At 46.2% G+C, this 22506-nt stretch overlaps 1 protein-coding gene across 2 annotated transcripts; it reads left to right on the forward strand.

Annotated features, from left to right (window-relative positions):
* Positions 1 to 1267: 1267 nt before the first annotated feature.
* Positions 1268 to 22351, forward strand: LOC118791026 (transcription elongation regulator 1-like). 2 transcript variants are annotated; one of them, XM_036548239.1, is made up of 21 exons: positions 1268 to 1333; positions 2801 to 3029; positions 3701 to 3853; positions 4158 to 4407; positions 5361 to 5618; positions 7215 to 7277; positions 9654 to 9854; positions 10135 to 10244; positions 10376 to 10464; positions 11047 to 11207; positions 11702 to 11777; positions 12703 to 12838; positions 15338 to 15427; positions 16111 to 16229; positions 16489 to 16639; positions 17696 to 17860; positions 18158 to 18340; positions 19560 to 19739; positions 20729 to 20812; positions 20929 to 21029; positions 21677 to 22351. In XM_036548239.1, the coding sequence occupies exons 1-21, from the start codon at positions 1287 to 1289 to the stop codon at positions 21876 to 21878; spliced, it is 3048 nt and encodes a 1015-aa protein (XP_036404132.1). In that variant the 5' UTR covers positions 1268 to 1286; the 3' UTR covers positions 21879 to 22351. The 2 variants fall into 2 exon arrangements, with proteins under 2 accessions (XP_036404132.1, XP_036404133.1); XM_036548240.1 differs by lacking the exon at positions 7215 to 7277 and having other exon boundaries at positions 21677 to 21878.
* Positions 22352 to 22506: the final 155 nt, after the last annotated feature.

Genomic DNA, 22506 nt, shown 5'->3' on the forward strand with positions numbered 1-22506 from the left:
TCAGTTTAATTATTGGAAATCACAAGCGTATTTCACTTATCTTCTTTAAAACACACGCACATACACAATACGTTTTACTTGCGCAGGGGAGAATAGGCCTGCTTAGAACTATAGAGATTAGATTTTTACAATTATTCACCCACATTTTAACCCCAAAATTAAAATAAATATTTCACATTAATTGTCTAGACGCAACCAGAATTTGCACTACTTCAGTGTAGCCTGAAATATTGTGGACCAGGGCAGAAATCAGGTCATGCGTTGTGTGAGAAAGGTCAGGGAGGATCCAGTGCAGAATGATGTGTTCAGCCTGGTCTTCCATGTTTTGTGTTTGGTTTTACCATGGGTTAGCTTTCTGTGATATTTAGTTGAGTTGGGTTATTTCATGAAAGGTATAGACTGAAAAAGATGACCATATACATAATAAGAACATTATAATGAAAAGAGTGGCGAAAGGAGTCAATCTTGTCTTGGGAAGTGGCATCTGAGTTTTATTGACGTGTATCTCCCTCATTCATCTTGAGTTGGAAGAAGTAAGATGGTTCACACAGAGACGTCCTTCAATCAACACTTTTGTGGTCCTCGGTGAGAGCCAGCAATGAATCACCTAGGAAAATCAATTAGGAAAGAGTGCGATCCTGTTTAAATATCACCTCTTACTTTAATGATTGGCGATTTTTAATCTGGATTATTTGATGACCCGCGCAGACACTGTAATACAATGGCTGTGCATGAAACACACTATTTTAAATTGCTTAATCACATTGTCTACTTGTCTTTTTTTTTTTTTTTTTTTTTTTAAATTCTCACCTTATCCATGTCATATTGTGGGGTTAAACCAGCCATACATTTTTGGATTTACTTCAGCTATATATAGTTATACTATATGCTCCCACACACAATCACATGAGAAAAAAGGTTTAACAAAGCCGGTTAATTGTGTTGTAAGATAATATCTTACACTCAGGACTCCAAATCAATGTCTAATAATCTTTAATGAATAGAGAATTCAAAAAGGAAACTGATGTACCATGTTTAAAATCAAAGTTGTGGTTGTGTTTTAGCACTTGAAGAAGCGGCCAGCACCGCTTTCGCATGCCCTAGCCTTTTGTTGTTAGTCCGCTAGCGTTTCGTGAACGACTAATTCGCTTTCCTATGAAATTATATGACAACCAATAGTAATGGCACATGATTTGATTGACATTCCCTTTACCAATAGGAGCTGCAAAAAAGGACAGGAAATGCTTGCCGGAAGGTCATGCTCAGATTTCCCTTATTTTTCTGTAATGGCGGAGCACGTAGAGGGAGACGGTGTTGGATTGAACGACAACAGGTGAGGCTTTAGATGGCGATTAAGCACACTCGAACCTCAAATACAGAAACTATTCAAAAATTTACCCCCAAATATTTATCCCGGAGTTTTTTTTTAATCCCGTGCGATAGCTCCGGATTGGCTAGCATGCTAACGCTCTTGCAAATGAGGCAGCGTATTGTGTTTGCATAGCTCGGTGGCTAACGTTAGCTAGCTAGTCAGCTAGCTGGATGTTTTGGGGGAAACAGTGTGAGTTTATTCAGCTAGCAAGATCTCTTATAGGAAGATGCGGTCCCACAATTAATATAGCTAGACAGCTGATTTCCAGATTTAAGTTAGCTTGCTTAATTTGCGGCTTTGGATCGTAGGTCGTGGTGTACCATTTGAATGAATGGCTTTTCCCTTGTTATGCTAGTGAACAAGCTAATCAGCTAGCTGTCTGATTGTAGTAGGTATGTCGTCATGTGTTAGTGTAAGAACATTGTTTGCTGGTGTACAAGCTAGATGACTGTTTGTCTAAGTTGGTTACAAATGAATTAGGTCATCAGTAACAATTTCCACTAGTTTTTTTTTAAAAATGAAAGTCTACAAATTTGCTTGCCCGTTTGGCTCGCTACCGAGGCCTGCCTCTTCGCCGGTTTGGCCAGCCATCTAACTGTTCACAAGAGGTAGATTCACCTCAAGTAATGATTGTACTAGGCACTAATTTTGTAGCAATATATGTAACACTAGCTAGTATGTTATATAGACCACATTTTTCAAACTGATGTAATTGTAAAGAGGGGTCCGAAAATGTGATAGCTTGCTACGTCATTGAACCTTTACGTGGTTGAAACAGTTATCCTGTTTTGCCTACAATGAAATGTGCTGCGAGGAATGCCACATGTAAATACGATTAGGTAACTAATATTAAGGTTTTTAGCAAGAGTAGCTACCTAACTGCAGGTTTTCTCCCATAGGGAACTCTTTGAGCACACATATTGTAATATGTGAACCATGATGGCATTCTGTGCTTGCCCCAACTTAGCTGCCCGTGTTAGCGTTTTCCTGACGACTTTTCTCACGTCGATAGAACAAATGAATACAGTGCATTTCTGTGGACGGGCAGGGGTGGAGCTAGGTGACCTGGTCTTCATCACTAATGACTGGGCTAGTGTTGGGTTGTGAGAGAGTTGTCCTTATTAATCAGAATGCGAATCCCTGCATTGCAGAGTTTTTGATTTGAGTAAGGTGATACAGGTATGTATTTGAAATGGCTGTGGTGTCAGATTGCCACATTTCAGGGTCATGATTTGCCATAATGCGAGTTGAATACAATTTTGGCCCGTTCTGTGCTCTTTATTCACATTTCGTTGCTTAGCACCCTGTACTGCGTTCGCCTCTAAAACAGCACTGTGTCCGCCGTTAAGTGTCCACCTGCGTACGGCCATGCTCTGTGTGTGCACCTGTCTGTCCTCTCTGTTGTAACGGTCAGTCCCTCTCCCGCAGGATGACACAGCAGCAAACGTTGCGTTTCCGTGGCCCCGCCCCCGCTCCCAACCCCGTGATGCGTGGCCCCCCGCCACTGATGAGACCCCCTCCTCCCCCCTTTGCCATGATGAGGGGCCCGCCGCCTCCGCCGCGCCCGCCTTTCGGACGTCCGCCCTTTGACCCTAGCATGCCACCCATCCCCCCACCCGGAGGCATACCCCCACCACTTGGACCCCCACACCTACAGGTACTGCACCCCGGGGCGGGGAATTTACAGCTTATAGTCTGTAGCACCAAGCGCTAATGACACCCAGGGCTTTAGAGTATCAGAGTATTAGAATTAGAATGTAATGCTCTCTGAACATTGAAAGCAGCAGTTGACATTCCCTTAAAAAGCTACAGCTTGCCAAAGGGAGTCTGGATCAGTGATTAAAGCAACAAGCAGTAGTGCTAGCATACTCATGTTCTTTGACCCGATAAATTATTTGTCAGGGTCTGTAAGGAGATACCAAACAGTTCTTACCAACTCAGATATGTGCAGAGAATTCAGAGTGGTGGTAGTGTGTCACTGTCCTAAAGGGGTGAACGGTGACATCCAACAGTGTGGCCTCGTCGCCCTGTCCGTGTCTTGGCATGGCTAGTCCCTGCTGAGTCAGAAGATGGAAAACTAAAGCGGGGTCTTGTTACACTGTTACAGCAACACAGTGTTACCACCACGCGCTAAGAGGTGATGTGCTGAGGGCAAGGCAAGTTGATAATGACAGCGATAGCCATAGCTTGTATGTTCTGATTTGGTCTTTATCCTGTCGTCAACATTCCCTTTTCTGTGGCCTCTCAAGTCTGCCAGTCACATGTCTGTCTTTGGCTGTCGTCTCCCTGTCGCCATGTTTACACGTTCTTGCTGGCTCTCCCCTGCAGAGGCCACCGTTCATGCCACCGCCGATGGGCAGCATGCCCCCTCCGCCGGGCATGATGTTCCCCCCGGGAATGCCGCCCGTGCCCACCCCTGGCACCCCCGCCCTGCCTCCCACCGAGGAGATTTGGGTGGAGAACAAGACGCCGGAAGGAAAGGTACACATCTGCACCCCTGATGAAAGTATCTACACGAGAGCAGTCATCTGCTGCTGTAGAGCGTAACTCCACATTGCACTGTGCCACAAAAATAAATCAAGTTATATAGTAGTAGCTAATAGCCAGGAAGGTGAGGATATGAGGGCGATTGGGATGCTGCTCTTTAGCATTTTATTTGAATTATTCGAGGGTGAACAGAGTCTTTTCCTACAATGTAGTGATGGTATTAGATGTGTAACGTAAGGTTTATGCACCAGCGTGGAACTGGGGCACCACTGATCCAAGTCCCCCTTTCCCCCTGTAGGTGTACTACTACAACGCGCGGACGCGGGAGTCGGCCTGGAGCAAGCCGGACGGAGTGAAGGTGATCCAGCAGTCGGAGCTCAACCCCTTGATGGTGACCCAGGCGGCGGCGGCTGCAGCCTCCTCCGCCAGCCTGCCGGCGGCCAGCACGGCGGCCTCCCCCATCTCCACCCAGGCCCCCTCCCCCGGCCTCACCGCGAGCCCCACCTCCAGCACCACCTCCTCCCCGGCTATGTCCCAGCCCATCTCCAGTGAGTACCAGTGACCCTGTGCGACTCCCCGATGGCCCTGGGGTTATTGTTTGTCATTAAATAGTTCAAGGTTAAATATTTGAGTTAATTGTTCCCTGCTCCCAAATAGGGTATTTGAACAACAAATTCATCTTAATTTCATTTAGTCAAATACCAGTTTTTATTGTTAATTGAATGGGGTGATTTTAACAGAAACGGAAAGCTGAAGCTTTACTTGGCTTCACATGTATCTCTCTGCCAGCACAAACGCCCTTTGGACTTTCCTTAACTTAATATCTGAGAATGGGCACATCATTCCAGATCATTTCTTTCTAGAGCTCATACAAACCTCACAGAGCTGCAATGATCTTTACATGTGGTGTGGTCTGAATCGGAGATGGGCTACCATTATGTATCCCCTAAAGGAGGATAATAGTCCTGTAATGTCATTGTAATTGCTGTCAGACCTGTGTAAGGTATTTCTTAAACGGCATTCTCACTGCGGTATTCTGTTGTATTGCTCTAAAGGAAGGCTCTCAGTCTGAGTTCAGGGGTTCCCTGTTGACAATTACAGAGGAGGATTCTATTTTCACTGTTGCCACAAAGCAAGCGGATGTGCCAGATTCCACATGAAGGTGCCAGACTGTGAAGGTGTCACAAAGCAGGAGAATGACAAATCTTGGCTCCTTTTTTCAGCATGGTATCAAGAGTCACACAGGTGGCAGTATGGGAGGCTGTCATGTCAGTTTCAGCTGCCAATATGCAGTTTGAGATGCCAGAATTCCTCCCACGGAAGTTCTTAAAATATGCATATAGGTATATGTGTATTTTGGAGCTGTAGTTGTGAAACTGCCTATTTCTGGCAGTCTGCTTGATGCAGGACACCCAGAGCGTTTGAATGGAGGGCAGTGGTTTGTCTGCTGTTGGTTTCCAGCCTCTCACACTGATGTTCCGCTCCCTCTCCCGCTCCCCAGCCCCGGCAGTGGCGGAGATGGCGCCCGTGGTGACCTCCCCCTCCAGCGTGGGAGTGGCCCCCGTGCCGGCCGTCAGCATCCCCGCGGCGACGGCCACCGTGACGCCGGTGCAGGCGCTGCCACAGACGCTGCCGCAGAGCCTCCCGGCGGCCCTGCCCCACGCCGTGCCGCAGCCCGCCGCCTCCATCCCCGCCTTCCCGCCCGTCATGGTGCCGCCCTTCCGAGTGCCTCTGCCAGGCATGCCCATCCCGCTGCCCGGTAGGTCCGCCCCCGACCCCTTCCGCGGCACCACCGTTTCTCCCCCCCGCCTGCCCCCCCCCTCCCCCATTGGCCGTCACTCTCAGCCCCTCCCCTCTCCGTTCACCTCTCTCCGTGACGTCTTCCATGCATTTTGTCTCCTGTCGTCATTTCTTGTGCGCGTCTACATCCCTCCCCCCCGGTTTGTTAAAAGTGGACTGTCCTCAGATAGAATCTGACATCAGTGTGTGAATTAAGTTAGTCTGCTTTAAGACAGTTTAATCAACAGAGTGAGAACCAGCAAAGGGGGCAGTGATAGGCCCACAGCAGGATCCTCAATTCAACCTGCAGCCATGTAGCAGTATCCAAACAGGAACTGGAGACAGAAATGAATTGAAGGATTAGAATGGGTGGTGATCTGTAGGGGGAGGTGCAGTGTCTAGCATAAGGGAACATGAACATTTTTTTTTTATTCCCAGGACATTTGCTTGTTCTGGTTTATGATAATTGTGATAATTGGCCCTGCCACTCACCACTTGGTCTGTAGGGGTCTGTAATATGTCCTGGCCTCACTTGTTGTAGATCAGTTACTAGGGTGTGGTTTTAGGGATTATGTTCCATGTTATGTACACTGTCACTTCAACAGCTGCATGATGTGAACAGTGAAGAGCTGGAATTAGCCTCCGGATGCCAGTTAGCACTGTGTTCGAGTGTAGTTGGTTTGGAATCTGCCAGGAGAGCTGGTTGACATCTCCAGTCCTACGTGCACATCCACACTGTGAGCCTAGTGTTCTAACCATGCTGTGCCATGTATCATCATGTCATATTCAGCCCGAGCATACATTTCATGAATGGGAGGGATAATTAGGCAGCTATCCACTGCTTCTGTTCTGATTTATTTCTTGCCCACATTTGGTATCATAATCTGACCTTTTTTTACTTGAGGAAATTTTCAGTTCTTCATCAGGGGAATTCATTCTGTGTTTTCAGTGAGCAACAGAAAGTCAGTGAAACGGCTAAACAAGGAAGAGAGGACGTAAAGTGACCTGTAGATGGCAGTATTGTAGCATTTAGAGTTTTATCAGGACAAAAATGGAGAGGAATCGGGGCCTATGTTACGGTCACTGTCTTTGGGTTTGTTTGTAACGTTTTCTTCCAGGCAGCGGTAGAAACCAGGTCACAAAACGCAATAAAGCAGTCTTCAGTTCCTTTCTACACCCCGTAGGATGTTAGTTTATTAGTTTAGAAATGGCAAGCGTTACACAAATTAACAACTTTAATCCCTTTTACTAATATTTTATGCTGCTTTCAGAGAGCCCGCATTTCCCTTATGCTGTCATTTAAAAATGAATTCATTGAATTTATGCTGAAGAGACAAAATCCATATGAAATGAACCCACCTTTGTCCTGTGAAACTGTGCCAAGCCTGTGGACTGAAATGTGCTGTGAGAGATATGTTGAGTTTCAGAGCACTTTGTTTACCTTAAGCCCAGGCCCAGTGTCTCACCTGGCAGCCAGGTGCACAGAACCCTCCCAGTAGCATTGTCTGACCTGTCTTGGCAGCTGACGTCTCTCTTTTTTTCTGTATCCAATATGCTTGCTTGTCCGTTCTTGCAGGTGTAGCAATGATGCAGATAGTCAGCTGTCCCTATATAAAGACAATCGCTCCCAACAAGAACGGTAATTCTTTCAAACATCTCCAGTCAGTTTTCTTTGTTAGTTGGCATGTTAGTGAATGTTGTGAAACTGCTCTTTCCATTGTTTTATTTATTTATTTTTTTTTTTTTGCCCACACACAGTTACACATAATCGTTACCAGTTGGCACCAGGGGGGCTTGTTTCTTTTCTTCTCCTTGCCTTTTTCCTTAAAATTTGTTGGGAAGCCGGTCGCCCAGCTGAATAGCCGATCTTTTTTCTGTCCGCGGCATCTTAGATCTATCTCCGACAAGCAACAGTGTAGATTTGTCTCTGATGTGCTTCGCCTTGTCAGACGTGTTGTATCACCGTGGTTTTGGTGGTCTTGGTCAGTGTTTGCTAGGAAACATGGTTGGGTAATGCAGAGGGAATTTTGTCAAAACTACAGGATCGATGATCCTACTATTCTTAAGATAACTACCCTGTGTTGTCAGCGTTTTACTGAAGAGGGCTACGATTTTGTCACAGCAACTCTAAGCAAATTTCTGATACAGGACTCAGCAAGAGGTAAATCACGGTAATACACATGTGGTGTAGCATGGCAGTTTGAGCAGAATGGGGTTCAAATGGTTTCACTACATATATTGCCAAATTGGCTGTAATGTTTCCAGGTAAAAAAAAAATCCCTGTCCATGCACGGCTTTATACCCCATAGCCTTTCCGGCCAGATTCTTTTACAAATAGATTCCAACCTATTCAGGGATGTAAGACGTTTGGGCTGGTTAGGATCGTAATGGTTTGCAAATTAAAAAAATAAAGGACGATAAGATCAGTGCGCTCTGTAGTTTTCCACAAAGGCTGTTTCATAAACCGGGTTTTCAGTGGAAAATTTCACCCTGCCTAGTTGGCATGTTTATGCGAAGCACTCTCAAGATGGGGGTTGGCACTTACCTTAGATACTTAATCTGTTTTGGATGTTACAGAGAAGCAGTACTACAGTATTAGCAAGAGCTCTTCCTTTCACAAGTTGGGCCTACCTTTATATTTCAACTCACTGCATGCATATCAAAAGCTGAGCAATCAAGCAATCCTTAGTAAGGAGAAATGGGTCAAAAAATTTTATTGCTCACAGTGTATACTTGTATTCTTAACTTTCTAGGCTTCTTTAGTGCCTGTGACAAAGTTGTAGCCTTATTAATGACCTCTCGACCACACGCACAGTTATACCTGATAGCTTGGCTTTCTGGATGACAACACTGAGTGTTGTATTTAATAAACACGATTTCAGTACATATGAAATCGGTTAACTAAACATTTTGACAACATTGCATTGCAGTGGTAGTATTGTTTCACATGAATTCGGTCTCTGTAGCGTGAAGCACAAAAAGCGTGGTGGAGGCAGTGCAGTCGACACACCGTTTCTCTTACAGTTTACATTTCAAATTGATTACAAACCTTATATTTCGGTGGTATTTTTTTTTAAATTTGAGGTCACCTTCGGGGTTTGTTTAGTGTTGACCGCTTACTGTGCAGGTGGTACACGGTTCTTTGTAATTGACAATTAGTGAGATTTGATTCGTTCCATCAGTCATGAGAAATTCAGCACCGCGTGAGCGTCATTTCCATGGAGCGGTCAGGTATTTTGTGTTTGTGTATGTGTATCCTTTGTTCTGTTCTTTTGCTCTTTTAGTGATAGCTTTAATCATGTGTTAAGTAACTCTTCTCTTGTGGCATGCATTAGTGTGGTACTAACATCTTATCAAAGTTTCTCACTGTATATTCTTTTTATTTTGTTCTACGTCACAAATAACCAAACATGGGAGCTTGTAGCTTGGCGTCCTACATGAGTTTCAGTCACACTCATGATAAGAATGGAAGAAACTGGGGTGTACGTAACCTTGGGGTTTAACGCAAACTGCAAGCCCATGTCGAACAGTGATTCATGTGAAGGAGAGTTGAACATCTAGTCCGAAATTCCACAGTTGAGCTAAACCTACACTCCCCTTACCGAGGGAGCAAGTTACTCCTGATCCTTAAACAGTGCAGTCTCATCTAAAGGAAACAGACAGGCCTATCTACTTGACTCATGTGAAGCATTGCACATGTGTAAAGTCCTCAGTCTCTTAGAGTCACTCTTAAAGGACACTGCTGTCCTCCAAACACAAAACATGCAAATGAACAAAAGCTAGGACTAGAGTGGGTTTTATGTGAACGCTACCTGCACATTTATTTTCAGAACTGTAGGTGGTGTTTGAATCTAACCATGTTGAGGCAACACTCCTAGTCCTTATGGTGGGTGTAGAGGAGCAAGGCTCGGGTTAGCTGGGGAATTCATACTTGAGCTTGGCACTATCTCAGCAGCACGGGTCGACTCTTAACACAAGCTTTCTCTTGTGTGTGTGTGTGTTTGGCCTGTACCAGGGTTGTTGCCAGGGATGGCCCCTCCCCTAGTTCCCATGATGCACCCGCAGATGGCCATCGCAGCGGCGCCCGCCGCGCTCTCCGGAGCCCTGTCGCTCTCAGAGTGGTCTGAGTACAAGACTGCCGACGGGAAGACCTACTACTACAACAACCGCACGCTGGAGTCCACCTGGGACAAGCCGGACGATCTGAAGGAGAAAGGTGGGTGGGGCTGCAGGTTGGCAGCTCAGCAGGTCCTCTGGGTTCTGTAATGCAGAGGTGCACCGATTCATTCCTACACTATTACCCCAACATGATTTGTCCAAAGTGTGTACAGTAACCCTTGAGACACTGTGACACAGGCTGGTGCCAAGTTGTGGACAGAGTTTATAGTTGCTTCAGTGTGATTTATTTTTTTTTTTCCTGATGCTGACAGATAAGTCAAAGCTCACAGTACTACAACCAGTAGAGCTTAGTCGTCTGTTGCCTGTGTGTGTTCCAGATAAGGATGTGGAGAAGGGAAAGGACTCCAAGCTCTCCATGGAAGACACTGAGCTCATGGACATGGAGGATGGGGAGCCCAAAGTGGAGCCTTCCAAGGAGATCAAAGAGGTGAGGGCCACCCGGAGCCCTCCACTGCTTACACCTGTGTGGCCACACTGTTGGGAGTGCAGCCCGGAAGGATACTGTAATAGAATGCGTACTTGCTGTGGCTGACGTTTTCTTTTCCCCTGAACCATCAGGAGCTCAAGGAGGAGGAGATGACAGAAGAGGAGAGAGCCGCTCAGAAAGCCAAACCGGTGGCCACCACCCCCATCCCAGGGACGCCCTGGTATGCCCCCGCTGGTGGTTAGGAACCCCTGCATCTACATGCCATTTCCTGGAAGCAAGCTCCCTGTTAAGACATTACATGATGTACATTCCAGGGCTTCCATACTGACCTCTTCCATCTCCTCATACATGTATATTAACTCATTCTCACTGTTATTTTTAACAGTTTTGTAAGACCCCTTAAGCTCTATAAGTTATATAACCTGTTTTCATGCTGTTATTTTGGATTTTTTTTTTTAATAGTATGACGTGCACATTATAAAAACAGCAGTCACACTGTGTTTTTAACACCGGTATTTTTGAAACTAGATCTAGTGACTGATATATGGTTGTATAGTTGGCTTCCCTTGTCTAGGCAGGTTGCACAAGTGGTAGGGCTTGAATAGTGTTATGCTCACACTCACTGGTCTGGGAGTGTTATCAGCCTGGTCTGACACTGTTGCTCATTCAACTTGAATGGATACACCTCTGTCTTTTGTGCTGGAAGTCGCTCTGGATAAGAGTGTCTGCTAAATGCGTGTAATATAATGTAAAACTGAAATGCCGAAAAGCATGACTGGCTGACGCATCTTTGTACGCACAGGTGCGTCGTGTGGACTGGTGACGACCGCGTCTTCTTCTACAACCCCACCACCCGCCTGTCCATGTGGGAGCGGCCGGAGGAGCTGGTGGGCCGGGCCGACGTCGACAAGAGCATCCAAGAGCCGCCCCACAAGAAGGGCTTAGAGGACAGCCGTAAACTGGGTGAGTCCCTCCCCTGCCTCCCAGGAGCTGCCTACTTTTTTTTTTTTATTTAACCTGTCTTATAGTTTTCATTGACGTCATCCTTAGACCATAAACCGCTCATGTATTTGAAATGTGTGCATGGTGAATTAATAGGTGCCGAACAGCAAGAAGCCTAAATTAGGTTGTTGTTCAATGGTTCATTAAGCAATCAGGGACTGCCATGCATAACAGTTAAGGGCTTGCATGTTTTTATGGTTGAAACCCATACAACACTGTTTGTACAATTTTTTTTTTTCAATGAAATGAAAGGTTTTGTGGGGAAACCGTAACAGACACACGTAGGCACCAGCTGAAAGAGCAGTGCCAGTATGTGCCATGTATGTTTTTTCTAACCGGTGTCATCCTTCACTGTGAGCGGGGACTGCTTTTCAGCTGCTGTCTGAAACAGCCGTTTGCCCTTGAGCCTGTCCGTGAGAGGCCCTCCTGACACTGTTGCCTTGACCCCACTACAGGCATCAGCAAAGAGGAGCTGGAAGCAGCTGCAGAGGAAGCTCTAGAAGACGAGCCGATCAAGGCTAAGAAGAGAAAGTAAGTCCCTGCTCCCACGGCCCACCGCGAGGCCAGGCTCATACAGAAGCCGATTGATTCCGTTTTTTTTTTTGGAATGGATGCAGAGCATGTTGTGGTGTTCTTCTGGCATCCAAGAATGTTCTCTACTTAAAGTTGGGCGGAAAAAAGACACCTCAGTGTTTAAAATTTTATACGCCGCCAGCCAAATGTTGATGTGCACTATATTTTAAGATTTGTCAGCTACCAGGAACTTGATTGTGACAACTGTCCCAGCCTGCGTTACGTATATCCTACTAATATTTCCCAGTCATGGGAGGTGATTATGTTATGCAACTCCCTGCTATCCAGGACGCCCAATCAAACAGTGTTTCCCGTCAGAGCCTGCTTCTCCCCGTCCCAAACGGTGGTCTTGTTGCACAGAGGAGTATTTTTCAGGGAGCACCCGTAGAACTGGGGAGACCAGCATGGGCCTCCGAGGTAACTGCTTGAACCTTCCTTCTAGCCCATCAGAATCCACCACCTTTCTGTGGAACTGCAGAGGTGCAGCAGAGTTTATAGCTACATTGTGATTATGGTACAGAGAAAACATCTCAGCGGACGATTTTTATGTTGCGGTTGGTTAACCGTAGATGCCCCAGGCCAGCCAGGCCGTTTCCCTGTCACTAAAGGAACATTTTGACTCCTGCATTCCCAGCTGGTAGAGTAGCGCAGAATGGCAGAAGTTCATCCATTGCTCCGATCATCACGGCAGCCAATCGAAGCAGTGGATGAATTGATCCTTGTCTGATATAGCCCACACATAGGCCCACCTCTGTCAGAACATCTGGTTAGAGTTCACGGAGCTGCCTCCTAAATAAGACCATGCCCCCCATCCCCTGCCCCAGAGCCCCCCCCAATGTCTCCATTCTGCACGGAAACCCTGATGTGCGCCTGTCCTTTGCAGGAAGGACGAAGTCAAAGAGGTGGACTCGGAAAAAGAGGCGGCCATGGAAGCGGAGATCAAGGCTGCCCGAGAGAGGGCAGTCGTGCCCCTGGAGGCGCGAATGAAACAGTTCAGGGACATGCTGCTGGAGAGAGGGGTAAAACACTTCAATCCAACTGCCATACTGTAACCAGCTCTGTAATGTTAGACACATAAATCTAAATGGAACCCAGCAAAGGTACAATCTTCAGTTTATATTCATTACCTCTTCTTTGGCTCTTTCCTCTCCTCTTTGCTCCTCCTCTTCCCGTTTTATTTTTGTCGTTTTCCACCCCCTCCGCTTCTCTTGGTTTGATTTTGGTTTCCGTTTCTCTCCCTCTCCATCCATGTTTGTTTTGATTCAAATGTTTCGTTAGTATTTTGTTTTTGGTGCAAAGTAAGGTTCTAGATTAGAGGATCAGAGTGATGAAATGGTATTTTATTAATGAAATGTAAACAGTTAATCCATTGAACTTTAATTTAGTAAGGTTCAACGTGTGACATCAAGCACTAGCCCCCACCATGCTGGGTGACAGATTGAGGTCCAGAACCGTTAAGAGAACTTAAGTGTTTTGGGTGATGATACAGCTGATGATACAGTTCCTCAGAAGTAATACTGTAACAGTGCTATGCTTTAAATTATTTTTTATTTTTTAGAAAAAAATAAATAGGTCCCATATGTTGTGAATACGACTTTATTGAAATTTTGTTGATGCTAAATTTCCTCTGTACATTGCTACCTAATTTATCTTAGCTGCCTTACATTAGAGAAAGTACATTCATTTTGTTCAGTCAGCTTCTATTCCTTTATTCTTTTAAATATGTCTTCCCATGTAGCATTTAAGCAAGATAATAACACCTTCCTGTAATTGAACATGAATAGGTTATAATATGCAGTAAAATCCATACAGATACCACTTTTGCACATATGAATTGAACAATCACCATTAGGCATTAAAGGAGTTCAGTGTATTACCAAGTTAGCCAGCCAGTCACTCTTACAATTACACTATTAAAATAATCCAGGCTAGTCAGCAAGACAGAGCAATAGCATATTGGTTTTTTAACATGTGTTTTTACTCACCAGTTAGCTAGTTGGGTAGCTGTGGTTAGCTAGCTGTTGAAGTGTATACAGTGTTGCCATGTAAATCTATATGAGCTTTCGTCTATTCTCCATGAACATAAATGTTTTGAAGTGAAGATTTTGTTTTCATTTCATCTTGAGAACACATTGGGCAGTAGAAGTAATTTGTAAAATGAACATTCATGAACGTGAACCTTCAAAGATGCTCTCATCGAGGGTAGACAAGAAAGCGGTGTAAGAGACTGGTTCATAACTTATTTTGCACCAAATACAGTATAATTTTTGTAATCCTCAAGGCACTTCATTCTGGTGAATGAGGACTGCAGTGAAACAAAGGCTATTGAGACTATTGTGAAATTGGTGTAGATATAGTGGAAATTTAGTCTACCTCCAACTTATCTAACCATTCAGGGTGTTGTAATTGTATAGATAATATGGGGAGATATTATAAATATTTAAGATTAATATAAATGAGTTTGATCTGTAATTGTAATCTGCAAAGTTTTCTTAGATATTTGTAAACTGTTACTCCTCCATATGTGAGCCAGATTCTAACATGTCATATTTTATATGTTGATGCATGCAAATTCATTTATCAAATATGAAGAATTTACAGAAATTGTCTGTAATTAATAGGGTGACAGTTTGTTTATGACCTGTCATGTGTTCATGTATTTGTTTAATTGTGTGTGTGTGTGCGTGCGTGCATGCGTGCGTGCGTGTGCTGCAGGGATGGTTAATGCAGCCTGTATTCAGTTTCCCCTCATGCATGCCTAGTACCACTACCAGTATTTCCTTAATACATCTCAGTACAAAGGGCATGCAGTATATATTCACCTTGTGGTGCCTCAGGTGTTTGCATACAGATTTCTCCATCAGCGCCTGTGAAACAGTCCCCGTGTCTCTCCGTTTTAAATATTCCCACCGGCCCAAGTAATCAGACCTGTTGCATTGGCGGCGTGGCCGCTGTGACATTTGATTTTCGAGTTGTCAATAGCCCCGCCCTGAAAAGCGAGACCCCATCAAGCCCGTAGCCGAAAGGTTGCCACCCTTTGTATCCATGTCCCAGAGCAGAGATGAAAGGCGTTCTCTCCCCCCCCCCCCCCCCCAAATCAAAAGCCCCCAAACATCAAGGCCAGGCCCTCCTGGCGAGGGCACTCTCTGCTGTTTGTACTTTGGAAATGGCGCGCGGCGGTTGGTGCTTTTAACGGGCGGGTTGTGGAGAAAGCTTCTCTCTGCCTAATTGCGCCGCTCCTGTCTGTGCCAATTAGCTCCGGGGAGAGGCTAGGGCCGCCTCCCCCCTCCTCCCGGGGGCTGGGGGGTCATTCATTAGAGATGATGGGCTCGGTGATGAAACAGGCCCCGGCGCCAACCCGAGCCGCGCTCCACAGGCGGGAGGGGAGAGAGGCGCTCGCCTGCTGCACTGACTGCTTGTTCTAATTGCCTAATTAAGCCGTGCTTTACACACCTCTCCCTCTGCCTCCCTCTCCCCCCCCTCCCCACCCCCCACTCCCACCCCTTCCCCACCTCCAGGTCTCAGCCTTCTCAACGTGGGAAAAAGAGTTGCATAAGATAGTGTTTGATCCACGATATCTGCTGCTTAACCCTAAGGAGAGAAAGCAGGTAAGCTGGCACGTTGCAAGCTATGCGTCACATCAAGGTTTTTGAAGCATGCATGCAGTGAACATTTTTTCTAGAACATTAGCCAGTTGAACCAGGCTAAAATGTGTTTTAGTGAACGCATTTGTGTACTAGGACACTTATCCTTCATTGTTTCACAGTAATGTGCTGATCTGCAACATGAGTGCTCACCATTGTGTTACTCAGAGGCATATGTTTTGAATGGCTTGTGTGGTAGCGTCTACTTTTCTGTCTGAATTCCTTTAACGTCAGAAGAGCAGTTGAATAATTCATTCTAAACCACTGAGCAATGCTCCCAAACATTACTCCTGAGATGCTGGAGAGAGATACTGAAGGAGTCTGGGAAAAGACAGAGAGTGAGAAACACATGAAGAGTGGGTAGATGTCTCCCACTGGGATGATATTACAGTCTATATTCACATTCAGCAAGCAGAAGTGCAAACTAGTGGACTAAGCCCTTTAGTTTGGTCGGGATACAGTGTTAGGATACTGAAGAGTTTTGGAGACTGTTGTAGGTTTGCTCCGCCATTGCATAAGATTCCTCACCTGCAACAAAATTGCTCCACAATGCCACAATAGCCTCCAGCTATGTTATGTGATATGCCGTGGGCTGTAGATTCAGCGCTGCTCAGTCTAGCAGATGAACTCTTAATCAACCCCTGCAGGTGTTTGACCAGTATGTGAAGACCAGGGCAGAGGAGGAGAGGAAGGAGAAGAAAAATAAGATCATGCAGGCCAAGGAGGAATTCAGGAAGATGATGGAGGAGGCCAAGCTGAACATCAGGTGAGCCGGGAAGATGACCTGCCTTCATGCTGTAGTCATTCTAATGTTTATAATCAAAGCTTCTGTAAACTGCAGTGAGCTGTGTGAGCAATCTGTGTGAGCAATCTTCCTCATATTATTGGACTTCAGAACATAAACTGAGCAACATAGATGGCTGAATGACATTTTGAGACCTTTTATTTACTGTCACTACTGGTTTTTCTGAATGTTTCTTGGTCACCTATAAAACGGCGTGTTCCCGGTAATATTTTTTCCTCAGGACGACGTTCAGCGAGTTTGCCTCAAAGCACAGCAAGGACTCGCGCTTTAAGGCCATCGAGAAGATGAAGGACCGGGAGGCGATTTTCACAGAATTCATGAATGCACTCAGGAAGAAGGAGAAGGAGGACTCCAAGAGCAGAGGAGAGAAGGTGAGAGACGGAGGGAGAGGATGAGGGCCGGGGAGAGGCAGAGGGAGGGGATTTGTGGCGGTTGAAGTGTGTGAAAGGCATGGAGGAGCTGTAGCTTGTACTGCAGAAATGGAAATGGTGGATAAAAGAAATAAAACCTGCTCTACGGGTCACAGCTCTATGCCAATTTATCCCCAGAATCACTCATAAGTGCATCATACAAGTTCAGATTTTATAGAACCATGCAGGAATAACAGATCAGGCACAACAAAACCGATACATCTCAAAGTGGCCTCTAAATGAATGAGCTTGAAATGTTCACAATTTAAATACTGTCTCTGCAGTCACAGGTATAACATGTAAGCGCTCCTGCCTGCATGTCTTTACTGGTAAAATGGTTCGTCTGCCTTTTGTAGCTCGGACTTCAGGCTACGTTTTCTCTCTGTCGTACGGAGGAATAACAGCTGTAGAGAGCTAAATGATTGCCGCTCGCAATGTAAGGTCACCCATAAAAGATTAATGACTGTGAAATGTCACTTGCCAAGAGAGAGGCGGTCGGGTAGGGAGAGGGTCTTGGGGGAGGGGCTGCCTGCAGGGGGCTTGTCCACCCGCCCCTCTCCTCGATCTCGGTGACGTGGGCACCGCCGCTCTCCTGGGCACAATTAATCACCCTCACGTTCAGCCACAGGCTATTAACAGAGCAGAGGTGGCCTACACCTGGTTTAAGGAAGCCAGCAGGTTTCACATGGTACTCATACAATTAAGGGTCCTTCAGCCATTTATCAGATAATGAAAGTGGGTTAATCCAGTAGATCATTCAAGAGCCAACAGTTTGTTTAAAGCACTTATGAAAACATATAAAATATGCAAAAGCCCTGTCATCCCTATCATTTCCAGTTATATTAATTGTTGGCTTAATATATCATAGACACAATTACTTATTCATGAGATGCAAATCAACAAATCTTAAATTATCAAAAATAGGTTGAAGCTGAAAAGTTTGTAGAGCTTCTTGACCTCCATAAATTGGCCCGTGCAATCACTGGCTCACCGGTTGGTTTCCCCTTTCAAACGAAGGTGAAGCAGGACTTCTTCGAGCTGCTCTCCGACCACCACGTCGACGGTCAGCTGCGCTGGAGCAAAGTGAAGGACAAGCTGGAGAGCGACCCCCGCTACAAGGCCGTGGAGAGCTCGGCCATGAGAGAGGAGCTCTTCAAGCAGTTTGTGGACAAGCAGGCCAAGGTGCGGTTCTCACACGCGACGACACGGCCTCGTTTGGCATCACTTTGCAGGAAGCGGGTGTGGTAATGAGTGGATTCATGTCACATAGCCCTCATATTCAGAACTCCACTGTAGCACCACGTGTGCGTGTGGTCTGATCCCAGAACACTGAATCCCCGCCAGACCACAGACAGACCCTGACCCCGACGGGCGGGTGGTGTGGTGCGGCTGGGCGTTCGGGAGGGCGGGCGGGGCGGGCGGGGCAGGTGTGGGCGGGACTCGCTGAGCGACCGTGTGCGTTTCTGTGTGCCGGCGCAGAACCTGGACTCGGAGAAGGAGAAGGAGCTGGAGCGGCAGGCCCGGGTGGAGGCCAGCCTGCGGGAGCGGGAGAGGGAGGTGCAGAAGGCCCGCTCCGAGCAGACCAAGGAGATCGACCGCGAGCGCGAGCAGCACAAACGCGAGGAGGCCGTGCAGCACTTCAGGGCTTTAATGTCCGACATGGTGAGCGCGCTCGCCAACCCCGCTGTCCTCATTCACCCAGACCACGTCTTTATCACACGACACTGCCCTTCTTCTCACACAAAAGACACCTGTAGAAGCCTGTAAAACACAGGACACCGCCTTCACATACAGACTGCTAACACCTAGGAAAATGGCATTTGAGTTTTCAATGCAACGTTTCAGCTCCATAAACAGCCTTTTGCCTCATAGCGCCCTGGTCTTTTATACCCCAGCCAGTGCTTCTGCTGCCCATTCCATCCAATGGGTCCAGATGAAGGTAGTTAATACTGGGGATAGATGCACCAGCTGAGTGCCAGTGAATTATTATCTTGAAAATACAGCCAGATATGAATAATATGAATTTGAAGAAAACCAACTTTTACACTGGTTGTTTCACTATTAGATTTTAACAGTAGTCTCATGTTTATGGAAGATATACACAGACTGTAGCCCTTTTATGAATGCCTTTCTCCAAAAACAGAATGGGATTTGAAAATCTTTAAATGTACAGGTCAGAGCTGTTTGTTTTTGCATATAGGATTGTGTCAAAGATAAACTGTGTTTATAATTACTGAGTACATAACACCCTCATTCATTAAGTTTTGTGCGTTTTAAATATCAATTTGCCTCTCCCTGCTGGTATAAAGTCGCATGACGTCTCCCCTCTCTGTCATGTATTTATGGATGACCCTTAACGGGCAGTTCCCCAGCTCGGTGGAGTGTGGTCCCCATGGTTACCTGACCACAGGTGCCAGTCCCCCATTATTAACGCTGTCCGGGCTCCAGGTCCCGCTGAGGCCAAGCTGTGCCGTTAAATTTTAACAAGGGTGTGGATAAATATGAAGGACACTTTTCAGTGCAGAACAATGTATCCGAGTCGGTAGCGGTCAGCCTGAGTTTTTGGTTCAGCATTATTATTGTTGCAGGTACTGGACCTATGTAGGCCTTGCTGCTATATGTGTTGCCTAATGAGAGTTGCAATAAGACAATAACTGTGAGAGATGACAGTAACTGGGATGCGACTGTTGACGTGATGTGACTGTAGTTTAAGTATTAGTCACTTGCAGACAGTCGGTGCGTGCGTTGTTGATCACAGGCAGGTTGCGGGGGGGTCTCGCTGGTTCCGTGTGTTGTTCAGTCCGTGACCGTGGGCCTCGGACCGCAGGGCCTCGGCTAACGCGGCTGCGTGTGTGTGTGCGTGCGCGCGCGCGCGTGACAGGTGCGGTCGTCGGACGCCTCGTGGTCAGACACGCGGCGGAACCTGCGGAAGGACCACCGCTGGGAGTCGGCCTCGCTGCTGGAGCGGGACGAGAAGGAGAAGCTCTTCAACGAGCACATCGAGGCGCTGGCCAAGAAGAAGAAGGAGCACTTCCGCCAGCTGCTGGACGAGACCACCTCGGTGAGACGCGCCCGCCGCAGCGTAGCGAACAGGCGCCTCAGCATCTTCTGTGCAGTGATCGTTATTCACTGACCAAACATACACTGTATGGACAAAAGTATTCGGACGCCTGACCATTACACTGTAATGACATTGTATTCAAATACATATACTTTAATATGGAGTTGGTCCCCCTTTTGCAGCTATAACAGCTTCCACTCTTCTGGGAAGGCTTTCCACAAAATTTTGGAGTGTTTCTGTGGGAAGTTGTGCCCATTCATTCTATAGAGCATTTATGAGGTCAGGCACTGATGTTGGACGAGAAGGCCTGGCTCACAATCTCCGTTCCAGTTCATCCCAAAGGTGCTCGATGGGGTTGAGGTCAGGGCTCTGTGCGGGCCAGTCAAGTTCTTCCACACCGAACTCATCAAACCATGTCTTTATAGTCCTTGCTTTGTGCACTGGGGCACAGTCATGTTGGAATAGAAAAGGGCCTTCCCCAGGCTGTTGCCACAAAGTTGGAAGCATAGCATTGTCCAAAATGTCTTGGTATGCTGAAGAATTAAGATTGCCCTTCACTGGAGATAAGGGACCTAGCCCAAACCCTGAAAAACAGGTGTGGCCAAATACTTTTGTCCATATAGTGTATGTCTGAGTGTTCCTGTAGAGTTTGTGTGCCTGATGGAATGGCTCCTGTTATGGTTTATGTCAATATAAACCCCAAGGAAATTGTAAGGATGAACTTGCACACATTTTCCTAACCTCCCCTGGTGAGGCTGTCAGGTTTGCATGTGACGGGGTTTGTTTGAAATAGTCGTTGATTGTTTCTAGGAAACTTGAATGAATTCGTAGTAACATTTAAATGTCAATTGGTCAACTGTTTGCCAGTCAGAGAACAGCTGTTGGTAAATGGTAATTGAAAGATAAATTACCGGTGTGTGTTATAGATCAGCCATGTTTGCCCTTCAAAAGGTCTTTGCCTGAAGGTGTACAAATGCGCTTATCCTCAGATCACGCTAACGACGACATGGAAGGAGGTGAAAAAGACCATCAAAGAAGACCCTCGCTGTATCAAGTTCTCTAGCAGCGACCGGGTAAGACTAATATGATGATCTGACAGTTCATTACCTCAGTCTCTATGAGCTCTGAGATTGGCTGCTTTAGTAGTAATGCTTCACTTGTTTGACCTTTACCTGCTTTATTCTCACAGAAAAAGCAAAGGGAGTTTGAAGACTACATCAAAGACAAGTACATCACAGCCAAAGCAGACTTCAGAACACTTCTAAAAGAGACAAAGTTCATCACATACAGGTATGGGCACACTCTAGCCTCAGTCGCACCAATCAGGACACCCTGTGTCTCTCTGAAGATAATCAAAGCACGGCACTCTTTCAATCAGTGCTGTAACTAAGCAACACACGCTTTAACTGGCACCCAGGATTGTTTTGGTTGGATAAACATTAATACGTTGAATATCCGGACATATTTTTAACTTGTCAGCTTGGAGGTGGCACACCTTCAGAATTTGAGGCTAAGAACACTGGTTTGAATATGTAACGGTGGAAGAATTTTATTGAATCCATCCTTTATGCTGGGAAATACTTGACTGCATGTCTACTTCATAGTAATTGGACTACAGGGAGCGAGGGACACTTAAGCCTGTTACTACATACTTAATAATGTCCCTTGCCAGTGACCTGTACCGGTGTTTATTCACTGAACTGGCAGAAGCAGTACTTTATTTAAGTTACACAAAGATACAACAGCCTTGCAACTGCAACTGTCTGGACACAGGTGCACTTCCCAGGCCAACAACCACAAAATGTTTGTGTGAGGGTGACTAATGCTTTAAAATTATTCAGGATCCAAAATTAATTTTTACCTTCCCCACCCCCCCTTTTGTCACTGCCACAAACACGGCTGCCGCCACCACCACCGTCCCCAAACGTCGTCCTCAGATCCCGGAAGTTGATACAGGAGTCGGACCAGCACCTCAAAGACATTGAAAAGGTCCTGCAGAACGATAAGCGGTACCTGGTCCTGGAGTGCGTTCCCGAGGAGCGGCGTAAGCTCATCATGTCCTACATCGAGGACCTGGACCGCAGGGGTCCGCCGCCACCCCCCACCGCTTCGGAACCCACGCGCCGCTCCACCAAGTAACGGAGACCCCACCCCCCCCACGGCCCGGGAGCCCCTGCATGAGCCAATCAGCAGACATGTCCTAGCACAGTATTAACTGTAATATCGTGTCATAACATGGAGTATCCTAGTCGCCAGCCACTGGGCTTCAAGGCCTGTGAACTCTTGAACCTATGAACTCCGACGGTGGTCTCTGAGGGATATATCCGTATGCATCTGTGGTTTAACTTGATGGTTCTGCAACTTGTAAGATACTTTTTTTTTATAGATGATGATTGAATATATATATTTAAATATATATATTCAGGTTGTACGTGTGACGGAGATGGTTGTGCAAATGGTGCCGACAGCCTTCTGAGAGTCGACATGACAATGATACACAATAGTTTGAATGTTTAAATGTTTCTAAAGTTGAGTTTAATTTTGCCGTTGCTATGTTTCTGTACAAGTTTACTGGAATAAAGGCAACCTCCCACTCTTTTTTACAAGCATGTACAAACTAACAGGTTTATTCCATGCCACTAAAAAACGCTCTCTCTCAGCTGTATTTGTCATGCTGGGTGATCTGCTGCCTCCTGGTAATATTCCAAAGATATACTGGAAGCCAGTTTTTTTCATGATACAGCTAATTCCCATTAATGTCAAGAGA

This window comes from Megalops cyprinoides, chromosome 16 (assembly GCF_013368585.1).
Source record: "Megalops cyprinoides isolate fMegCyp1 chromosome 16, fMegCyp1.pri, whole genome shotgun sequence".
In the NCBI taxonomy this organism is placed as follows: domain Eukaryota; kingdom Metazoa; phylum Chordata; class Actinopteri; order Elopiformes; family Megalopidae; genus Megalops; species Megalops cyprinoides.